The sequence below is a fragment of the Carcharodon carcharias genome, chromosome 32 (assembly GCF_017639515.1).
Source record: "Carcharodon carcharias isolate sCarCar2 chromosome 32, sCarCar2.pri, whole genome shotgun sequence".
Lineage (NCBI taxonomy): Eukaryota > Metazoa > Chordata > Chondrichthyes > Lamniformes > Lamnidae > Carcharodon > Carcharodon carcharias.
In genome coordinates, this window is record NC_054498.1 from 13,692,796 (window position 1) to 13,711,067 (window position 18,272).

An 18,272-nucleotide genomic window follows, 5' to 3' on the forward strand; every position below is an offset into this window, starting at 1 on the left:
TTATTTCATGTTAATTTTTTTAAATCGCTACAAATATTGAATGCATGCAAATTGCTAGTGCCTGAACAATGTTTTAGAATAATAATCAACTCCCTTATAAAACTTCTTGCTACAGATACTCTGAAATAGGAAAATCAGTTTAGTTACTAATTACCCATTTCTTTGCAAATTACTTTTAAAGAGCTGTAAATTTTTAACATTGCTCTAAAATTCTGCGAGGAACTTGTAGATTCCACAATTAGGTGTCTTAAGTTGTGGTTAGCCCATTTTATTATTGAAAAGGAAGACAAGTTGCCAAAGTATTTCATCTTGCACTCATCAGGACAAACATGAGTGCCAAATTTTAAATGATCACAACAATTCATACTACAGGAGAAATGGGTGCTGATTTCTTCTATAATATAAATTGTTGTGATTGTTTGAAATTTGGCATCCTTGCATTTGTCTTGAGCACAAAATGAAAAGCTTTGGCAATTTGTCTGCCTTTTCAACAGTGGTCAAGTTATGTATTATGAAGCAGCTGGTCCATTTTGTACATTAAAAACACAGTTGCGTTTTATTGAATATAAGATCCTAAAATTAGTTCCACCTGTAATTGACTCTTGTAATTCCCTAGCACGCCATGTCTCTATGTGTAGTATAAGGTATGAGTTTTAGCATGTGTGGCGTCATTAGAGCCAGTTTATCCATTTTTTGCTGCAGAGTGGCACTGCTGAAGTTGAACTGAAGAGAGGAGCGAAACTGAAAATCACGTTAGATGATGCGTATAAAGAGAAATGTGATGAACATACACTGTGGTTAGACTACAAGAATCTGATTAAGGTGGTTGAAGTTGGTAGCAAAATCTACGTGGATGATGGCTTAATTGCTCTCCGTGTACTGCAGAAAGGTAAGTGCTTTATTGAGATATGTTCGACCTCCCTCCACACTCCTAATTTCTGTCAAGCTAATTTTCTTTGCACCAAACATTGCCTGTTTCTTTATGAAGGAAATTCACTTTTTGCAGATGCTGAGTTTGCTCAGTCATTTTCTGCATTTTTCTTTCAAAACAAGATTCAAGTGCTGTTTTCGGCTTCCCTTGTTTGCTCCTCTTTACTGGTGAACACCAAAAACAAATCTAGCATCAGACAGCAAGGTGTTTGAGCACTTAAAAACTGATTAAATTTTGTATCATCCACTTGCCTCTAGTGGGCCTGATGCTGAATATACGTGGGAATTATTTGGTATATAAGTGTTAAGTTCATTAAATAAATGAGGAGTAGTCATGGTGGTTGCTTCCTGGTGACAAATCGTTGTGGCCTGTACAGGATAAGATGTTTCCATTCCCTGAAGTATGTCATTGATGGTGCTATATGTTTTAAAATGAAAATGAAGCATTAAAAAAACACCCAAATGTTGTGGTTCTGGATGTGGGCAATGCTGGCAAGGCATTGTGGCTTCCTCGGCCATTTCTGAAGATGGCTAAGCGTCAACCACATTGCTGTGGGTCCGGAGTCGTGTGTAGGCCAGACTATGTAAGGATGGCGGGTTTTCTTCCGTAAAGGTCTTCAGTGTACTGGATGGGTATTATGATCATCGATAGTTCATGGTCGCCATTTCTCTTGAAAGGATCTTCAGACCATTATGTCACCTAGTTGTCAAAATAATATACTTGTCAATAAAATATATTTGTGTTAGTGGTCAAAACTGTATCAATTTTAACTGTACATAATGGTGGTTTTCAAAAGCCTTTGCCTGCACTGATTCTTCCCTCTGCCTCCTTGGTATGATCTGTATTCAGTTACTTTCCCTTTGCCCTAATTAGATGTACTTGGTTTATAAACTGCCTTTTGCTCTGTACAGTCTGAGCACATGTGACTGGGCTTGTTTCATTACAGGTGCAGACTTCTGTAACACTGAGATCGAGAATGGAGGTTTCCTGGGCAGTAAGAAGGGTGTGAACCTGCCAGGAGCGGCTGTTGACCTTCCAGCAGTCTCTGAGAAAGATATCTCTGACCTGAAGTTTGGTGTAGAGCAAGGTGTAGACATGGTGTTTGCTTCATTCATACGCAAGGGTGCTGATGTCCAAGCTGTCCGGCAAGTGCTTGGTGAAAAAGGAAAACACATCAAAATTATTAGCAAAATTGAGAACCATGAGGGAGTTCGCCGGTGAGTGACCAATAACTACCTTGAGACTGTTATCTAATGATACGATCAGGGCTTTGTAGCAAGTACTATGACTAGGACTAAAAATGCCAGATATGCAAACTTTGGCTGGTGTCCATTTTGCTATATATCTGTAGCCTCCAGTTATTTAAACAGATTTGAGCCATTTTTTACAACTTGGCTTCTTATTGGTTTATAGGCTGATAGATTAACATATGCAACTCTCAGGAAATAAGCTTGTTCATTCCATCATGAGTTCTAACTGTCTCAGATTGTGAAAGGTCGTCTCCTGGGTTTATCTTACAATTGTATGAACTTATGTCTGACACACAGCTCAAGATAAATACTAAAAGTTTAAAACCATAAATTAGTTGTGGTAGTTTTAAGATGAAGATTATCTCCAGCTTTTTTGATCCTTTTTGACACATGACTTCCAACCTGTTTTGTTTTGTAAATTCTACTTAATGAAAATGGCTACTGGGTGATGAAATAAACCTGACCCATGGAGTAATGTAGCTTTTGCAACTATGTTAACTTGTGCAGAAACTAAATGTCTGCTCAGCGGGAGATGGTTGTGTAGTGGTAATGTCACTGGACTAGTAATCCAGAGCTCCAGGCGAATTCTCTGGGCACGTGGGTTAAAATCCGACCGTGGCAGCTGGTGAAATTTAAATTCAATTGATAAATTTGGAATATAAAGCTAGTCTCATAATGGTGACCATGAAACCATCGATTGTTTTAAAAACCCATCTGGTTCACTAATGTCCTTCAGGGATGGAAATCTGCTGTCCTTACCTGGCCTGGCCTACATGTGATTCCAGACACACTACAATGTGGTTGTCTCTAAACTGTCCCCTGATAAGGCTGAGCAAGCCACTCAGCTCAAGGGCAATTGGGGATGGGCAACAAATGTTGGCCTTGCCAGTGAAAGAAAAAAAGTTGTCTGTACAATGGTGCACATCAATTATTAAATACCATTCATTACTGTCAACCTTTTTTTTTGAAGTATTTTTAAGATTAAGGTTTGATGCTGAACCCAGGCAAAATAAGTATTTGACTTGAACCTTGTTTCCTTTCATTTTTCAAGCTGGGAATTCAGATATTTACTTTCTGGATTCTGTTTTGACTTGGAGTTTGTAGTTTGGCTTCAGTGAGGAATGAGTTATTGGTAAACTTGCAAGTTTTATCCAGACTGAGCAGAATACTAATTGACTTATAAAAGCCTGTAACTTAAATAATGAAGTAGCCCGGAATCTGTTTCAGCAGCTACTGTGGTATGGCTGTTTGCTTGATCTATAACTGCAGAACCCCAGAATGACTATCGTAAATTGACTTCTCAAATGGCTGTTCCCCTCCTTCAGGTTTGATGAAGTCCTGGAGGCTAGTGATGGCATTATGGTTGCTCGTGGAGACCTGGGTATTGAAATTCCTGGTGAGAAAGTTTTCCTTGCTCAGAAGATGATGATTGGACGCTGCAACAGAGCTGGCAAACCTATCATCTGTGCTACTCAGGTATGTAGTTGGCTTTAATCAAACAGTATTGTGGTATACAAAAGCCATCCTAACTTGCTGCTGGGTTGAGGTTTGTAAGTCCATCCTAGAATACTCAAGGGGATATGTTTTGATTATACATTTATAGTGAATTAGCTCATGCCTTAGATGAATGTCCATAAAATACATGTACATGGAGATGGCCTCTTTCAGAGACTTGTGAAGATTGATTGCTGTTCAGTTTGCACTTACAAGAAATGTAATGCAAATTGCAGACATTCATATTTCTGTGGCTCTGCATTAGGGAATGGATAAGGTTTTCAAGATTATGCCAAGTTGAAACTGAGGTGAAATCTTATAATAGAAAAAAAATGCCTGCTCTTGGTGGCGATGTTAGTAACTTAGATTTTTACATAAGTATTGCTGAAAAGAGACGTTGCTGAAGCACTTTTAGGACAAATGCAAGAATGCCAAATTTCAAATGATCACTACAATTTATACGACAGGAAAAAACTGCTGATTTTTCCTGTAGTATAAACTGTGCTGATTGAAATTTGGCATGTTTGTGTTTATCCTGATGAGCGCAAGATGAGAAGCTTCAGCAACAAGTCTCTTTTCATCAATATTCAAGATCTTTGTCTAATTTGGCATAGTGCTATGCTCCACAGCTGCTAACATTTTCTCTCCCTAGAATGTCAGTTATCCAACAGAGTCAGAGATTTTAACACTGCAGGATCTGTTCACACTTAAGTGTGCTGTTCATAGCAGAAGAGTATTATAGTAATTGTATAGTGAGTTAGGAGCTTGATGTGCTTGTTTCTAATCTTGTTCATCGAGTGGACCTTATACTCTGGGCTTTTTCTCACCTTTTCAGATGTTGGAGAGCATGATCAAGAAACCCAGACCCACCCGAGCTGAGAGCAGTGATGTAGCTAATGCTGTACTAGATGGTGCTGACTGTATCATGCTGTCTGGAGAGACTGCAAAAGGAGACTATCCCCTTGAGGCTGTGAAAATGCAGCATCTGGTACGTAGTTGACTGTAACGTTGCGTTGACCACTTTTTGGAAGCAGTTAGTACTTGCAAGAGTAGAAGTAGGAATTTGATCTTGGAACTAATGATGAATGTAAAAGTGGTGTAAGATGCCTACTTCCAGTTCCTGTCAGGAAGACCAGGGAAGCAATTTGGGGAAATATGGCTTAAGTACAATAACTTTGCGACAATCTTAATGTTTTGCATTTATAATTGCAATCTGCATGTTCCTGGGCTGTTGAACTGTTGCATTAGATGTTTGCTAGAAGAATAGTTGCTTATGATGCTTTGCTTTCTTCCTTGGCTACTAGCTAGTGGGTTATTCACCTTAAGTGCCATATAGCAAGTTGACTTTTTTCGTCTAATTGCCGCTTCATCTCATTGCCAGATCAACATAATTGGTTTTATATGAAAAGTCACGTTGAATCTGTCATGACTGCAGTGGTTGAAAAAACCATTGGCTTCCAGAAATCAGTGAGTTAAAATGTGCTGTACAAGAAGATTTGAGTATTGGATTCAGTATTGAAGTCCTTGTATGCTTTTGGGCATTTAACTGCTGCAAGGTACAAACAATATCAAGACTGGGGAAGACTAGCTGCTCAGTCAGGCCTGTTCAATATTGCCATGATGCACTTCATTTGTATCATGACTCACATCTGCATCACTATCTGCTGGGAGAGATAAAAAAATCCTAAGCTAAGTTTTGCGCAGGAAGGAGGTTGAAAAACTCTCATCCTATGACACCTGAAAGTGAGGTGTATGTGATCTTGGAGCCTGTATTGACTAGGAGCCATCCATGTGCTATACGCAAGATATCTTTTTTTTTAAACACAGCCAATATTAGTTTGGAATCTATCCAGTTTTTTCGAACCTAAACTTGCCTGAGCAGCAAGCAGCCTGTTCCATAATTACATTGTTAATATGTTGCTGGAAATTAAGTTTGACATTTAACCTAGTTCAATATAGCTTGCATTCATGTCCCTGGTCCTCCATAACCTATCTAACTCTTGGTCTATCCACTGGGACCAAATCTAATCATTATTATCTTGACCTCAGTCAACTATCTTCATTTTCCCTTCTAGAGCAATAAGGCACAGTGCTGTTGCCTTTTTTGTATATTCTTTCATGGGTTGTGGGTGTCACTGGCAAAGTTGGCATTTGTTGCCTCTCCCCAATTGCTTTTGAACTGAGTGGCTTGCTAGGCTATTGCAGAGGGTATTAGTGAAACAGATGGATTTTTGCAACAATCGACGATGGTTTCATGGTCACCATTACTGACACTAACTTTATATTTCATATTTATGAATTGGATTTAAATTCCACCAACTGTTATGGTGGGATTTGAGCCCTTGTCCCCAGAGTATTAGCCTGGGCCTCTGGGTGACTAGTCTAGTATTGTCTACCATTGTCATTATCCCCCCTTTATTGTAGTGCTAAAGAGCCTTTTAAATAGTAGCATTCTCCTGAACCTTTGTCACTCAGCATGAGGGAGTTGAGTTACTTCCCGTTGCATGTTTGTAACCTTTGCTTTTCCAATAGCCTTGAGGCATTGGATACTGGGTACTAGCCTTGAGTTAATCAATTGACACGTAGGTCTCCCACCCAAAGGCCTTGAAGTTTGCAACTTTGCATGGTGTAGAAATGCTTGGCCTATCCTTGTGCAACAGTGGATTATCTATATTAATAGATGTAGACCTTTTTTTCCTCCGTTGCATCTAATCTGTTTTGCTCATCTAAGATCCAAAGACCTGCATTGTTACTCCTCTGCCCAGCCTCACCCTACCTTCAATCCCCATTATCTAAAGAGCAACCAATATCATTCCTACAGACCTTGTAGTAACAAGTCCCAATGTAGAACCTTCTCTATTAATGCTTTTGACTATAGGAATGCAATCAATTCATTAGCTAACCCAAAGGATATTAGCTAATCATAGCAGGGCTTATGAAGTAGTGTATTGTGGGGTTTTCTTTAAATGGCAAACATTTTTCACCTTCCAGCTGGGCTACTGACATCACTACCTAATGACTTCACCAAAGTGGTGACATGCCCACCCTTTCCAGAAGCCATGTTGAGTTTCTAATGACTATTTCCATTGCAGTCATGCAGAGCATAGTAATTAACTGTTAGAAGCCAAATAAGCCACCAGGCCTTATAATGCTCACCAAGTATTCTCTTTGCCCGTGCTGTAGTATTCACTTACCCATGTTCCTTTGAAGCTTGGTGAATTCAAGGATTAACCGAAGACCAGACTTGCCCTTGTGCCTTGCTGCAGCAGGAAATATTACCTTAAATGACTTGGCATGTTCTGACCGTAAGACTTGACGCTGTTAGGAAGTTTTGATTCGAACACAAATCAGATTGGCTTTTAAGCCTGATTTTATTGTTAAAAAGCTTTAGATTTGGCCTGGCATAAATTTCAAATTTTAAGCATGTCAGTGACAGTAGCCAAACCCAATACTTAAATCTTACTCAGCTGCAAACTGGATAAAGCAAAATGTAAATAGCCTATTTTGTGCTTGGTGATTAAACTGGTCATCTAACTTTGTGCCAAAGATGTGTTTACTCTTAATCCTAATATTGCAGCATTTACAGTAAATTATGGTATAACACTAAATTTCCAGTGTTATGGCGTGACTGATCTGCTGACAGTGTGCTTGGATTGCTCAATGTAAATTATTCCATTACTCAATGCACATAAGTGGGAATTTGATGCTTAAAATTGAACTAGGTTGTATATCTGGCTTTAGTTGAAGAGTTAACTCACCCATTTTTATGTAGCATGAAATCTAATTGATTATTGCATATATGAAAGACACATAACCGTCAGTGTTCTGTTCGACCTGCAATATCTTTCCCAAAATGCTATACTTCTGTCTGGAGGAGGAGGGATTTTTGTATTCGTTACTCCCACCCCCCCAGCTGATAAGTACTTGAAATGCAAGTAGAATTAACTTTAGCCACTATGGAGTCAAAACATTGAATATGCACAGCTGCTTTCAAAAATGATATTTACAGTAAACTGGCTTTGCAATAGTCCCATTTTACACATGGTTCTGAAGTGAACATGGGCAACTCGATTTGAGCTGCCTGTGGTGGTGCTTCCTTCTTTCAATGGGCGATTGAGTCTGTCTAGCCTGTAGTACTGCATCTGCTGATTCTTTTCTTTCTCTCTAAACTGAACCCACAACTTTTTGTCGTCTCTCTACCTGCTTTCCCAGCCTTTAATGCTTCACATTCAGCTTGGTCATTAGTTTTGGCTTGTGCCGAAGATTCCATGGTCAGGCTAGTAAGCAAATGCGGTTGATTGGAGAGGGGTGTCCCACTGGATTGGGATTTCTTCAGCATTGGGAGAAAGTGGATAGTTGTCTGCTCTAGAGTTTATAATTTTTTGTGAAGATCGATGATATTTTCTCCAAGGAAATGACTTGGTACCTTCCCACCCCATGTGTTTAATGCCTTGCCCTGAGCAGAGTTTGGAGGCAGGAGGGTGGTGACCCATCTGCCTCCCTGCCCAGCTATTAATTTGGGGCCCTTAAGCTTTTTGTTTATTTATCCTTTCATGGGATGTGGGAGTTGCTGGCAGGACCAGCATTTGTTGCCCATCCTGAATTGCCCTTGAACTGAGTGGCTTTCTAGGTCATTTCAGAGGACAGTTAAGAGTCAACCACATTGCTGTGGGTCTGGAGTTACAAGTAGGCCAGACCAGGTAAAGATGGCAGATTTCCTTCCCTCAGAACATTAGGGAACCAAATGGTTTTTTTGTGACAATCAACAATGATTTCATGGTCACCATTACTGAGACAAGCTTCTCAATTCCAGATTTTTTTTTTTAAATTCTACCTGCTGCACTGTTGGGATTTGAACCCATGTCCCCAGAGCTTCAGCCTGGGTTTCTGGATTACTAATCCAGTGACCTACATCACTGTCTTTCCCCCTGGGAAGTGAGGCCTTTTAATGCTATTCATTGCTGGTAACTGGGCAGGGAATTTGCCATGTGGGAAGTCCAAAAAGCAAACACTTTTGGAATGGCTTCTGGGTGGGGGAATTGAAAGGCTCTTGGTGCCACACCACCTTGCCATTGTGGCTGTGGAACTTCCTCACCCCTAGGGTCCTTGATCTTATGGAAGCCTGCCCTGCCTGCTTCACACTTAATGCAGCAATCCCTCCCAAAACGAGACAACGTGGGTCTCTTGCTGGCTCTCCAGCTGGCAGGTAAGGCTCATGTTTTGTACATAAGCTCTGCCACATGCTAGAAGTGTAGACATTATGCAATAATCAATCATTCTACAACTACATTAGATTGACTGGTTTTAATTACATTGTTATTGACAGGGCCCAAATAGCTGTACATTTGCAGATACCAGTTTTCTCATGACGTTATGTTTGCCTTGCTAATCCTGCCTTCAGTCGTGCAGCTACTCACTGCTATCTTGCTAATGCTGCTTTCAGTCATGCAGATACAAGAAGTTGACAGATCTGCTTTAGGCAGCTGAAAGGACAATAGCACAAAATGGTCAACCTCCTGGTGATTGCTCAGAGGAAACAAAGCACCCTCTAATGGAATTTGGAAGATGTATGGGTTACATTGCTTTATCATGGGTCTTGTTGCATGAGAGTTCTATCTTATATTAGCATTTAACTTTGCCTGAGTTAATCTTTAAACTAGAAAGGAAGTATAGTTGGTTAAATATTGGCTCCTAGTCCTATTAATTTCTGGAGCAGTGTAATATTAGTTTCATATTTTGAGAACATGCATTCTATTGGTACACTAGAAACATTGGCTATTCCAACAGAAGCCAACATACTGAATGAGTTTGGTTCTTTCGCTCCATGTCACCTTGATTTTAGCTGCATCAGTATTCTCAATGTTTCCTTTCACTGGAGAAGCTAATGGCCTGGAATTTGCTGTGCATTTTTTGCACACCTATACTTATGTATCAAGCTTTCCAATATCCTCCTCCTTTGTACTAATTGGTCATGCCATCCAAAAGCCCCTCTGCTCATGAAGGCCCAGTTCCCAAATTAGTCTTGAACATGAGTTTACTGTAATTGTGCTTGGTCAGATGTACTCTTCTGATTAAGATTTTCAAACTTACCCATAGCCACATGAAGCAGCTGCTGCAGGAATCATTGAAACCATTCTGTTAGAGATGCTGCAGCTTTTTTAAAAATAAGTAAAATCGACTTTCTTTCTGGTGCTCTCCTTGCAATTAAAGCAAATCATTGACCGGAAGCATGAAACACCATTTCTGAGACGCTGCCCTGATACAAGTAGTTGACCTGTTCTTAAAGTAATGGTATTTATTAGAAGAACAATCTTTGCCCTGCCACAATGGTTATTGTCTGCCTCCAGCTGATTGGAGTTCATTGACAGGCGTGTTTCTTGTAGGTTAGCTGTAGGAATTTAGAAACAACTTCATTAAGGATGTCTTAACCTTTTGTAATTTGTTTGAAAGTGAGGTTTTGTGCTGTAAGAAACAGATGGGTTCAGAATGATCATGTCCTAGCTATACCAAATATTTTGCTTCAGTGGTACCAAATGTGCATTTTGGTCTTGCTAATTGCCTGGCTACAATTTACAATAGTGAGACCACCTAGAAGAGGCTTCATAAAGCATTAATCTAATCTAATGGCTCCCAGCTGCATCCTAATTAATTGTTTCACCCTTTGCACTTAACATTGCACAAAGCAAGGATGAACACATATTAAGTGTGATTCATGGGCTTGTACCCCTTTGCTCCCTGCACTTAACCACTTTTTTTAAAAAAAAGCTTATCCACTTGAAAATTTGTTTAGAAATTATTCCCCATAATATGGGCATGAATACTTGAAAGAGTTTGATTATTCTGGTGTGGAAGTGAACTTTGCATTTTTTTTGGAAGTTTTTGAACCCAATTCCATATCACAGGACCTGAGATCTTTGAGTTTATAAGCCTTTTGATTCATGGGAACAATTCAAAACCAAACGGAGAAGGAAGAATTAATGAGATGTTTCAACAGTGTTTCCCTGGAAGACTTCATGGTACTAAACATTTTTCCTCATTTCCCCCTTTTTTCCTCTTCCGCCATTTAATCTCAAATCTGTTATCTAAGGTCCCATCCCAACAAATCAGTAGACCAACTAACAGCGCCAGTGGCTACTACGATTTACCTTGTGTTCTAATTTTTCAATTGAATACTAAATTTGCATGTATTTAACTTATTCTTTTGCATGATCTGGAGCACTGGCATGTTTAGGTTGCAGTTGTGCAATATGCATATAACTATCAGTTAAAACACTGCCCAACTCGGATATGTATAGATTGACCACCTTTGTCAATTAAATATTAAAATTCTGCATTGGTTTTAAATGCCTGCTGCTGAAATGAGGAAACATTGCCCTTCTAATTGAATTGGGTGTCAAATTAACTTATCCCCCGAGAGGCATCCAAAATACAAGTGGCTTTTATTCTCATTCTACTTGTATTCCTGCTATGCGAATGTTGCACAACTACCTAAATCTTGCTTTCACTAATGTCATGTATACCTGACTCTCTTGCATCTTTCTCTGTCCCTGTCTTATTTTGTGGCCTACAGATAGCTCGTGAGGCAGAGGCTGCAATGTTTCACCGACAGATGTATTCGGAGATCGCTCATCTCGCGCCTTCCACAGTAGACCCCACGGAGGCTGCTGCCGTTGGCGCTGTGCAGGCCTCTTTTAAATGCCTTGCTGCTGGTATTATAGTCTTGACCAAATCTGGCAGGTAGAGTAGCCAAGGATTACTGTGCAGAAGGATTAGAATTAACCATTTCTCCTTGCAGGGTTTTGGATTGTTCAAATGGCCTGGCAGCTACAGTGCCAAGCATTGCTTGTTTGAAGCTTTTCAAACTAACATTCAGGAATTAGAAGCAAAATAAGCTGGATATATGAAATAACCCAAGTGTTCTTTCATTGATCTAGAAGGAATCTGCTCAACCTATTGGGTTTTATCGAGCTACCAGGTAGTTGTCCCTGTCAAATAACTGTGCATAACTTGTCTGGAAGGTAGGTAAAAGTAGCCTGAAACTCAGTGCACAAGGTGTAGTAGGCAGGGTGAATGGAGCAGAAGTGGTGGTGACTGACTGGAATGTTCCCTTCCCTGGTGCTGTTTTATGTGGCACCTGCAGATTGCTCGTGAAGCTGAGGCTGCCATGTACCACAGGCAGCTATTCGAAGAGCTGCGTCGTCTAGCACCCCTCTCCCGAGATCCATCAGAAGTAGCAGCCATTGGTGCCGTGGAGGCCTCTTTCAAGTGCTGTGCTGCAGCTGTGATAGTGCTGACTAAGTCTGGAAGGTAGGAATGATTCCATTGCTTGTCCCTGAACTGTTGACATTTCACTAGCCTATTTTTGTCTATCAGCTGGTCACCCTTTTCCTTACAGGGTGCATAGACAGGCCAAACTGCAAATGTCAGTCCGATTTTAAACTGTTGATATCTGCAGCACTTCATGAAAATTATGTTGCAAGGCCATATTCAGTGCACTTCATGTTGCATTCAGCACTGTGTTTTGAAGCTGGTGTTTGACCAGCTAGAAACCTGAGCTGTGACTTGTGGATTTCTTGCTATAGCAACTGGACATGAAATCTACTTTTAAAAGTATTGGCTCTTCCAAGTTGCAGCTACTTTTTCATTCTGGGCAAGAGGGTAACTAGTAAATGGTCACGAACTTGAGGCTGCAAATGACACACACATAACTAGGTTCATTCTTGAATCGCTTCTGGCCCTACTATGTGGGTTTCCTGTTTTGCAAGTTTGCTGTAAGAGCAAAATAATCCTCAGGCAATCCTGTTGTCCTTGACAATTTTTTTTTATGGGAATTCACTCTTCATTCATGGACCAATTGAACTGATGCAGTGTGCATTCATTTTACCTGTTATCGGTAGTTAACTTCAAGGACAGCTCTCTTTATTCTTAACTGAAGTAAGTGGTGCCATGCTTAATGGTATGTTTGGCTACACTTTTGTCCTCCACACTTTTAAGTTCTCTAAGTCTTGGCTTCAGGTCACCTTTTTGACATGTGTTCCCTGATCTCATTTATCCTCTTGCCTTTCCTTTCTTCCCACCCCTCTCAATAACTACAATTACACGTGGGGGATGAACTGGGATAGACCACCTGTTGTACACTCCTCATTTTCCTTTTCACTGATCTTAAAGGTGATGTAACTAACAGACTGCCAGCTAGGTTTTGATTTTAAACTTAGCAGAAGTTTAAAATGACCCTCATGGAATCTATACAATAGAAGCTGGCCTCTTGGGCCCAATTGGCCTGTGCCTGTGTTTATATTCCATACAAATTTCCTTCCACTCTTAATTACTTTGCCTTATCTCTCCTCCCTTCTCCCTCTATGTATGCATCTAGCCTCACCTTGAATGCAACAACTATTTCCCATGGTACGGAGTTCCAATCCTTGTTAAGAAAATCCCAAATTATTTTTGACCTCTTGGTGGCTGACTCGTATTTAGGTCCCAGTGTTCTGGGCTCACGTCGAAACACTTTTTGTCCACATTCATTCTATCGAACACCTTTTGTAATTTGTCGAGGTTCCCTTTAATCTCTATCCCAGCAAAAGCCCCAGTTAACTGCATCATCTTAATCCTGAAAACATCCTTAGGAACCTTTTCTGCATTTGGTCATATGCCTTAACTGTAGTGTGGTGACCAGAACTGCAGCATTATTCAGTGTGTGCTACCTAAGTTCTTTTGCCTTCTAACTCTGCAAATTAAATTTTGCTCTTTGCATTTTTTTAACTTTGTTTTTGTTTTTGTTCCTGGATCTCCTGTTCCTCTATCCCGTTAAGTTTCATGACCTATGAAAATGAGTAACCTCACACCTAGTTATTTTAGTGGCCCCAGCCACGATCGATGCAAGAAACCACTTCCCATTTTCTACCAGAGAGTGCTTCTACCCTCTATTCTGTGCTGTAGATATTTTTCTGCTACCTTGTGCTTGACTCCACTTGCCTTGACCTTTATCATGGGACTCTCTTGACACCTCTGAGCTTTCTGAAAAGCCCATAATGCTATGCACGTGACTACTTTTAGGAATGCAATACAATTGAAAGGGCTGCTTCATTTTTTGAGATCCATTCTGATTTTATTATTCATGATCCTGGAGGTCATCTGTTCAAAATTTCTGGTACTTTTGCTACCACAAGTTGAGATAACTTGTCTAATTCCTTGGATTAGTTATATCCTTATTTAAAATAAGAATTAGATAGGTTGTTCGCCAGTTCAATGGCATTATTCTTTGTTTCTCTGAATTTGAATATTAGTACCACTTTTGCTTCTATCTGGATCCAGGCTTTCTCCTCCTGTTTGACCAGTTATCTCCTTTTTCTACCTTGAAAGAATCCCTCTTACCTTCTATTGTTGGCGTTTCCTCTTTGGTATCCTCATTGAAAAATAGTTTATTCAGTCTCCTCTGTGGATTTATCACCTTCCCTTATTGACTCTGACCATTTTGTTGATTGTGTGCGTAGTAAATACATTACTCCCGTTCATTTGTTTCCTCCTTTGTTTTCCTAATTGTTCCTTTAATATTTTCTCAACTCATTACTGATAATCCTTTATTTGTATACTTTGAATCTGCTTTTTCCTTTTGGATTCAGTTTCACCCTCACCCCTTTTTTACTTACATATATCCATGTCGTCATCTCTCATGCAGACTTATCTGGCTCATGATAGCAGTTTTAGTGCAGCATTCTTGCATTCTATTGCCATGTTGCAGCAGTATTTTTCCCTGTCTCTACTGAATGTTCATGAGATTGTGGGGTTTTGGTTGAATCTTAATCATCCACTTGTGAAACATTTAGTGGTCAGAGGTTGTAGCCCTCGTTTTATAGATGTATAAAAATGGTGAAAGGCAGCTGTAACTGTACATCCTCAACAAGCTTTTCCTTGGATTGAAATGGAGCAATGCAGGCAGTTGTTTGTATTTAATCTTAAAGTGGCTGCTGATTCTATAGTGCAGCGTTGTAGAGCAGAATACTAAAGTATGTAAAATTTAGCTACCCCCAGGACAGATGGGTTTGTGTTGGGATGGTGGCTAATTGTTGAATGGATTGATTTTTAAGCTGGGAATCAGTTCTACCAGAATATAGTTTGTTTCTCAATGCAACTTTTGTGAAATGCAGTAATTGTTTCTTCATTTCCAATTTTAGTTTGCAATCCTGTAGAAAATAGCATTCTTTATTCTTAACTCCATACTTTAAGCGGGATGTAATTGAGTCCTGATTTCATTTTTGTTGCCCAATTTTTGATTTTTGCTAGATGGCATAATAATTATCCTTCTATTAAAGAAGCTTCACAGGGGGGTTTGGGATTGAATACTGCTATTTGTCATCAATGCGACTACTGCAGGTGTCACTTGCCCAAGTCTGTTGTATGACGGAAATAAATTCAATTTTTTAGAAATTGCTGTCCAAATATATTGGGCGTAAACTGGTTTGTTCATGGGATCTAATGTTGTCTACCTCCAATTCTTGATGGAAAAAGTAAAATAGCATTGGATATACTGTATGATCAGTTTTATGAAGAGTTTCAAATTGAATTTACCACAAATCTAACCTGAGCACTTATTCTAAATGAAGCTCTTAAATTTCAATTTCCTGCAAATATGATTTGCTGCTAAGCTGGTGAATGTCAGATGTTAACTGGATGGGTTTCTTGTTTTGACCACCAATTGGATAGTTGTCTGTAGTGACACACTTGGTGTCTTGCATGAGGATCAAGCCCAACTTTGCAATGACAAGTGAGCCCAAATTCTTGATCTGTTGCATTTAATTATTCTGGGGGATGGTCTAAAGCACTCTGGAAAATGGGCAAGATTGCCATGGGGCAGGTAGGAAACTTGCCCTACAACTGACTTGGGCTACGTTCTGCTGAGCAGCAAGGTTTCCAAGTTGCAAAATCACAAAGCTTGCAAGATACTTTAGTTAGGTGCTAGGCAGAACCCCAGCTTTTCCTCTTCCTCCTTCCAGACCACCTGGAAATTGTTTGCCATGGGGCAGACTCAGTTGATGAGACTAAATTTGTTGCTGGTGACCTCGAAGTGCTATGCTCATTAAGGCTCTTAACTTTCTGGTTGGGTGCAAGTCACTGAACACGAGCTGCTAATAGGCAGTGAGGGAAATGAGGCACCTGAAACTTGACTGAAAAGGGCAAGCAGCTGGAGGTTGATTGGCTATCATTAACACTTTTCACATCATGAAAAGAGACAAAATATACTCACTAGACTTTGCACAACAGACAACTGTCTATATATTCTTCTGTGAAAAACCTGCTTTACAATTCAAGGTAAAAGCAAAATACTGTGGATGCTGGAAATCTGAAACAAAAACAGAACATGCTGGAAAAACTCAGCAGCTCTGACAGCATCTGTGCAGAGAGAAACAGAGTTAACATTTTGAGTCCATATGACCCTTCCTCAGCTTCTGGTCTGAAGGAGGGTCATACAGACTCAAAACATTAAATTTGTTTCTCTCCACAAATGCTGTCAGACCTGCTGAATTTCCAGCATTTTCTGTTTTTGTTTGCAATTCAAGGTTCTAAGTTTGATTCTGATACTAACGTTAAGGAATCTGTATTGGCATTCCTGATTTCATTCTGATTTTGGGTAGCAACATGGCTGACTTTGCCTATGGAGTTCTGTTGACCAACCTGCTGACACTCGCTGTTCAGGTTCTCCCTCAAAATCCTGGTGAGGCATTGGGGCAGCATAACTTGTGGCACTCGGCATGAGCTAGTGCCTTTAGGAGGGTTGAGTGAAAATGCTTATTAGCCCTTAGACTTGAAGACAATGAAACATTAAGTCTGACTACAGTGTTTGATTAAGTTGCACCTTGTGACTTGAGGCCATATCTTTTGAGGATTGATTCAAGTGCAATTGATTTGAAAAATCTCCCTAATGCAAAACCATAACTGTTTACCCCATGACTTCTGAGTACTAACAATGTTATTTTTGTTTAGGTCTGCACACCTGGTGTCCAGATACCGCCCACGAGCACCTATCATTGCTGTAACCCGTGAGGCTCAGACTGCACGCCAGGCCCACCTTTACCGTGGTGTTTTCCCTGTCATCTTCAAACCACCAGCTGATGCAGTGTGGTCTGATGATGTTGACCACAGGGTGAATTTTGCCATGGAAGTTGGTAAGTTGATCACAGCACTAAATGCATTTCCTTATAAAAACAGATGTGTAGAAAATACTCAGGCCTGGTAGCATCTGTGGAGAGGGAAACAGTTAATGTTTCAGAACTGAGTCTGTTTAGGTGGTGGAGCGAACAGCATGAATCTTTGGGAATGGATTTCGTCAGCACTTTGTTTTATCCTGCATAATTACATGAATCATTTTTAACTTGCAGGCAAGACTCGTGGTTTCTTCAAGACCTGCGACCTGGTGATTGTGCTGACAGGCTGGCGCCCAGGATCTGGTTCCACCAACACCATGCGTGTGCTGCAAGTGCCCTGAAAAGATAGGAACTCCTTTTGATGTCCACTGCAGTACCACCACCTCCTCCCTTTAGGCAGCTACAGCTTTTATGTACTGCAGAGCAGCTGCCAGCTGCTAACCTATGAGCACCTCCACTTAAGCAAATAAAAGAATGCTGTATTCTTGGCCGTAACAATCCAGCTCCTTACCAAGTTTCTCTGTACTGCACCTGACTGTCTGGTGTAAGACTATTATATAAATGTTTCAGTCAGTGTACTGTGTGTACTAAGTGCACCATACCTCCACAAACCCTTATTTATATTTTTGTGGTTGAGACCTATATGAAAAAAAATTAGTACCCAATAATGCAACCTGATATTAATCAGATGGGGTTTGGTTACATTAGTTGTGCGTTATTCAGAGACTGTACGATTCTGTTTAAATTCAGCGATTTGCAGTTTGAGGTTAGACCAGATGTTTCACTTGGTACAACACGCTTTTGTGACTATAAGAGTAAAATGCGGTTTAATTGTTGCACATTGGTGGATATCAATAAAAGCTAGCTCCCACAAGTTTCTTCATTGCCTCATCTTTTTCAAATAATAGATGCTTTAGGCCAGAATGACCTCCTTAGATCCTAGGAATATTCTGACCACTGTGAACCATGAGAAAAAAAGTAATCTCTGAAGCAGACAATATCCCACATTTATTCCTCTGTTTAGAGCAATATAGCATGGAAGGTAGCTACTTGGCCCATCAAGTCTTCATCTGAAGGTAGCTCCGCTACTGTCTTTAAATTTGAGCATATCACCCCATAAACTGAGCAAAATTTGGAGTTGCAAACAATTGTTCCTAACTTAATATAAAATGGTATGCAAAACATATAAAACCATTACTGGCAATCCACAAAGCTGTTGCACCACCCAGTCTAATTGTCTACTACTTCAGTAGACCCATCCCATACAGGGAGGAATCTCCCCTGCTTACAAGGATGCTATGTGAAATGAGAGTGTGGGCGCCTTGTTATGCGATAAAAATGGAAAACTGTTCCAGATTGACAAGTAAATTGACTCTTATTGAGATCACAATGGGAGGTTGAAGAGTGACGCTGGGTTATGGGACTAATCTGGCATTCAGAGTAATCTTTGTAGCG

The 18,272-nt window shown here is 40.1% G+C and overlaps 1 protein-coding gene across 4 annotated transcripts in view; it reads left to right on the forward strand.

The window, feature by feature from the left end:
- Window positions 1–17,691, forward strand: part of pkma (pyruvate kinase M1/2a) — a 33,465-nt gene extending 15,774 nt beyond the window's left edge. For 3 of the 4 annotated variants that reach the window (XM_041178253.1, XM_041178252.1, XM_041178251.1), the window contains exons 5-11: window positions 703–889; window positions 1,878–2,148; window positions 3,507–3,657; window positions 4,511–4,663; window positions 11,816–11,982; window positions 16,657–16,838; window positions 17,052–17,691. In XM_041178253.1, the coding sequence (XP_041034187.1) occupies window positions 703–889; window positions 1,878–2,148; window positions 3,507–3,657; window positions 4,511–4,663; window positions 11,816–11,982; window positions 16,657–16,838; window positions 17,052–17,158 (1,218 nt within the window). In that variant the 3' untranslated portion in view covers window positions 17,159–17,691. Of the gene's footprint in view, window positions 1–702; window positions 890–1,877; window positions 2,149–3,506; window positions 3,658–4,510; window positions 4,664–11,245; window positions 11,432–11,815; window positions 11,983–16,656; window positions 16,839–17,051 lie in introns of those variants that run through there. The other variant, XM_041178254.1, reaches the window with a different exon arrangement.
- The last annotated feature ends 581 nt before the right edge of the window (window positions 17,692–18,272 follow it).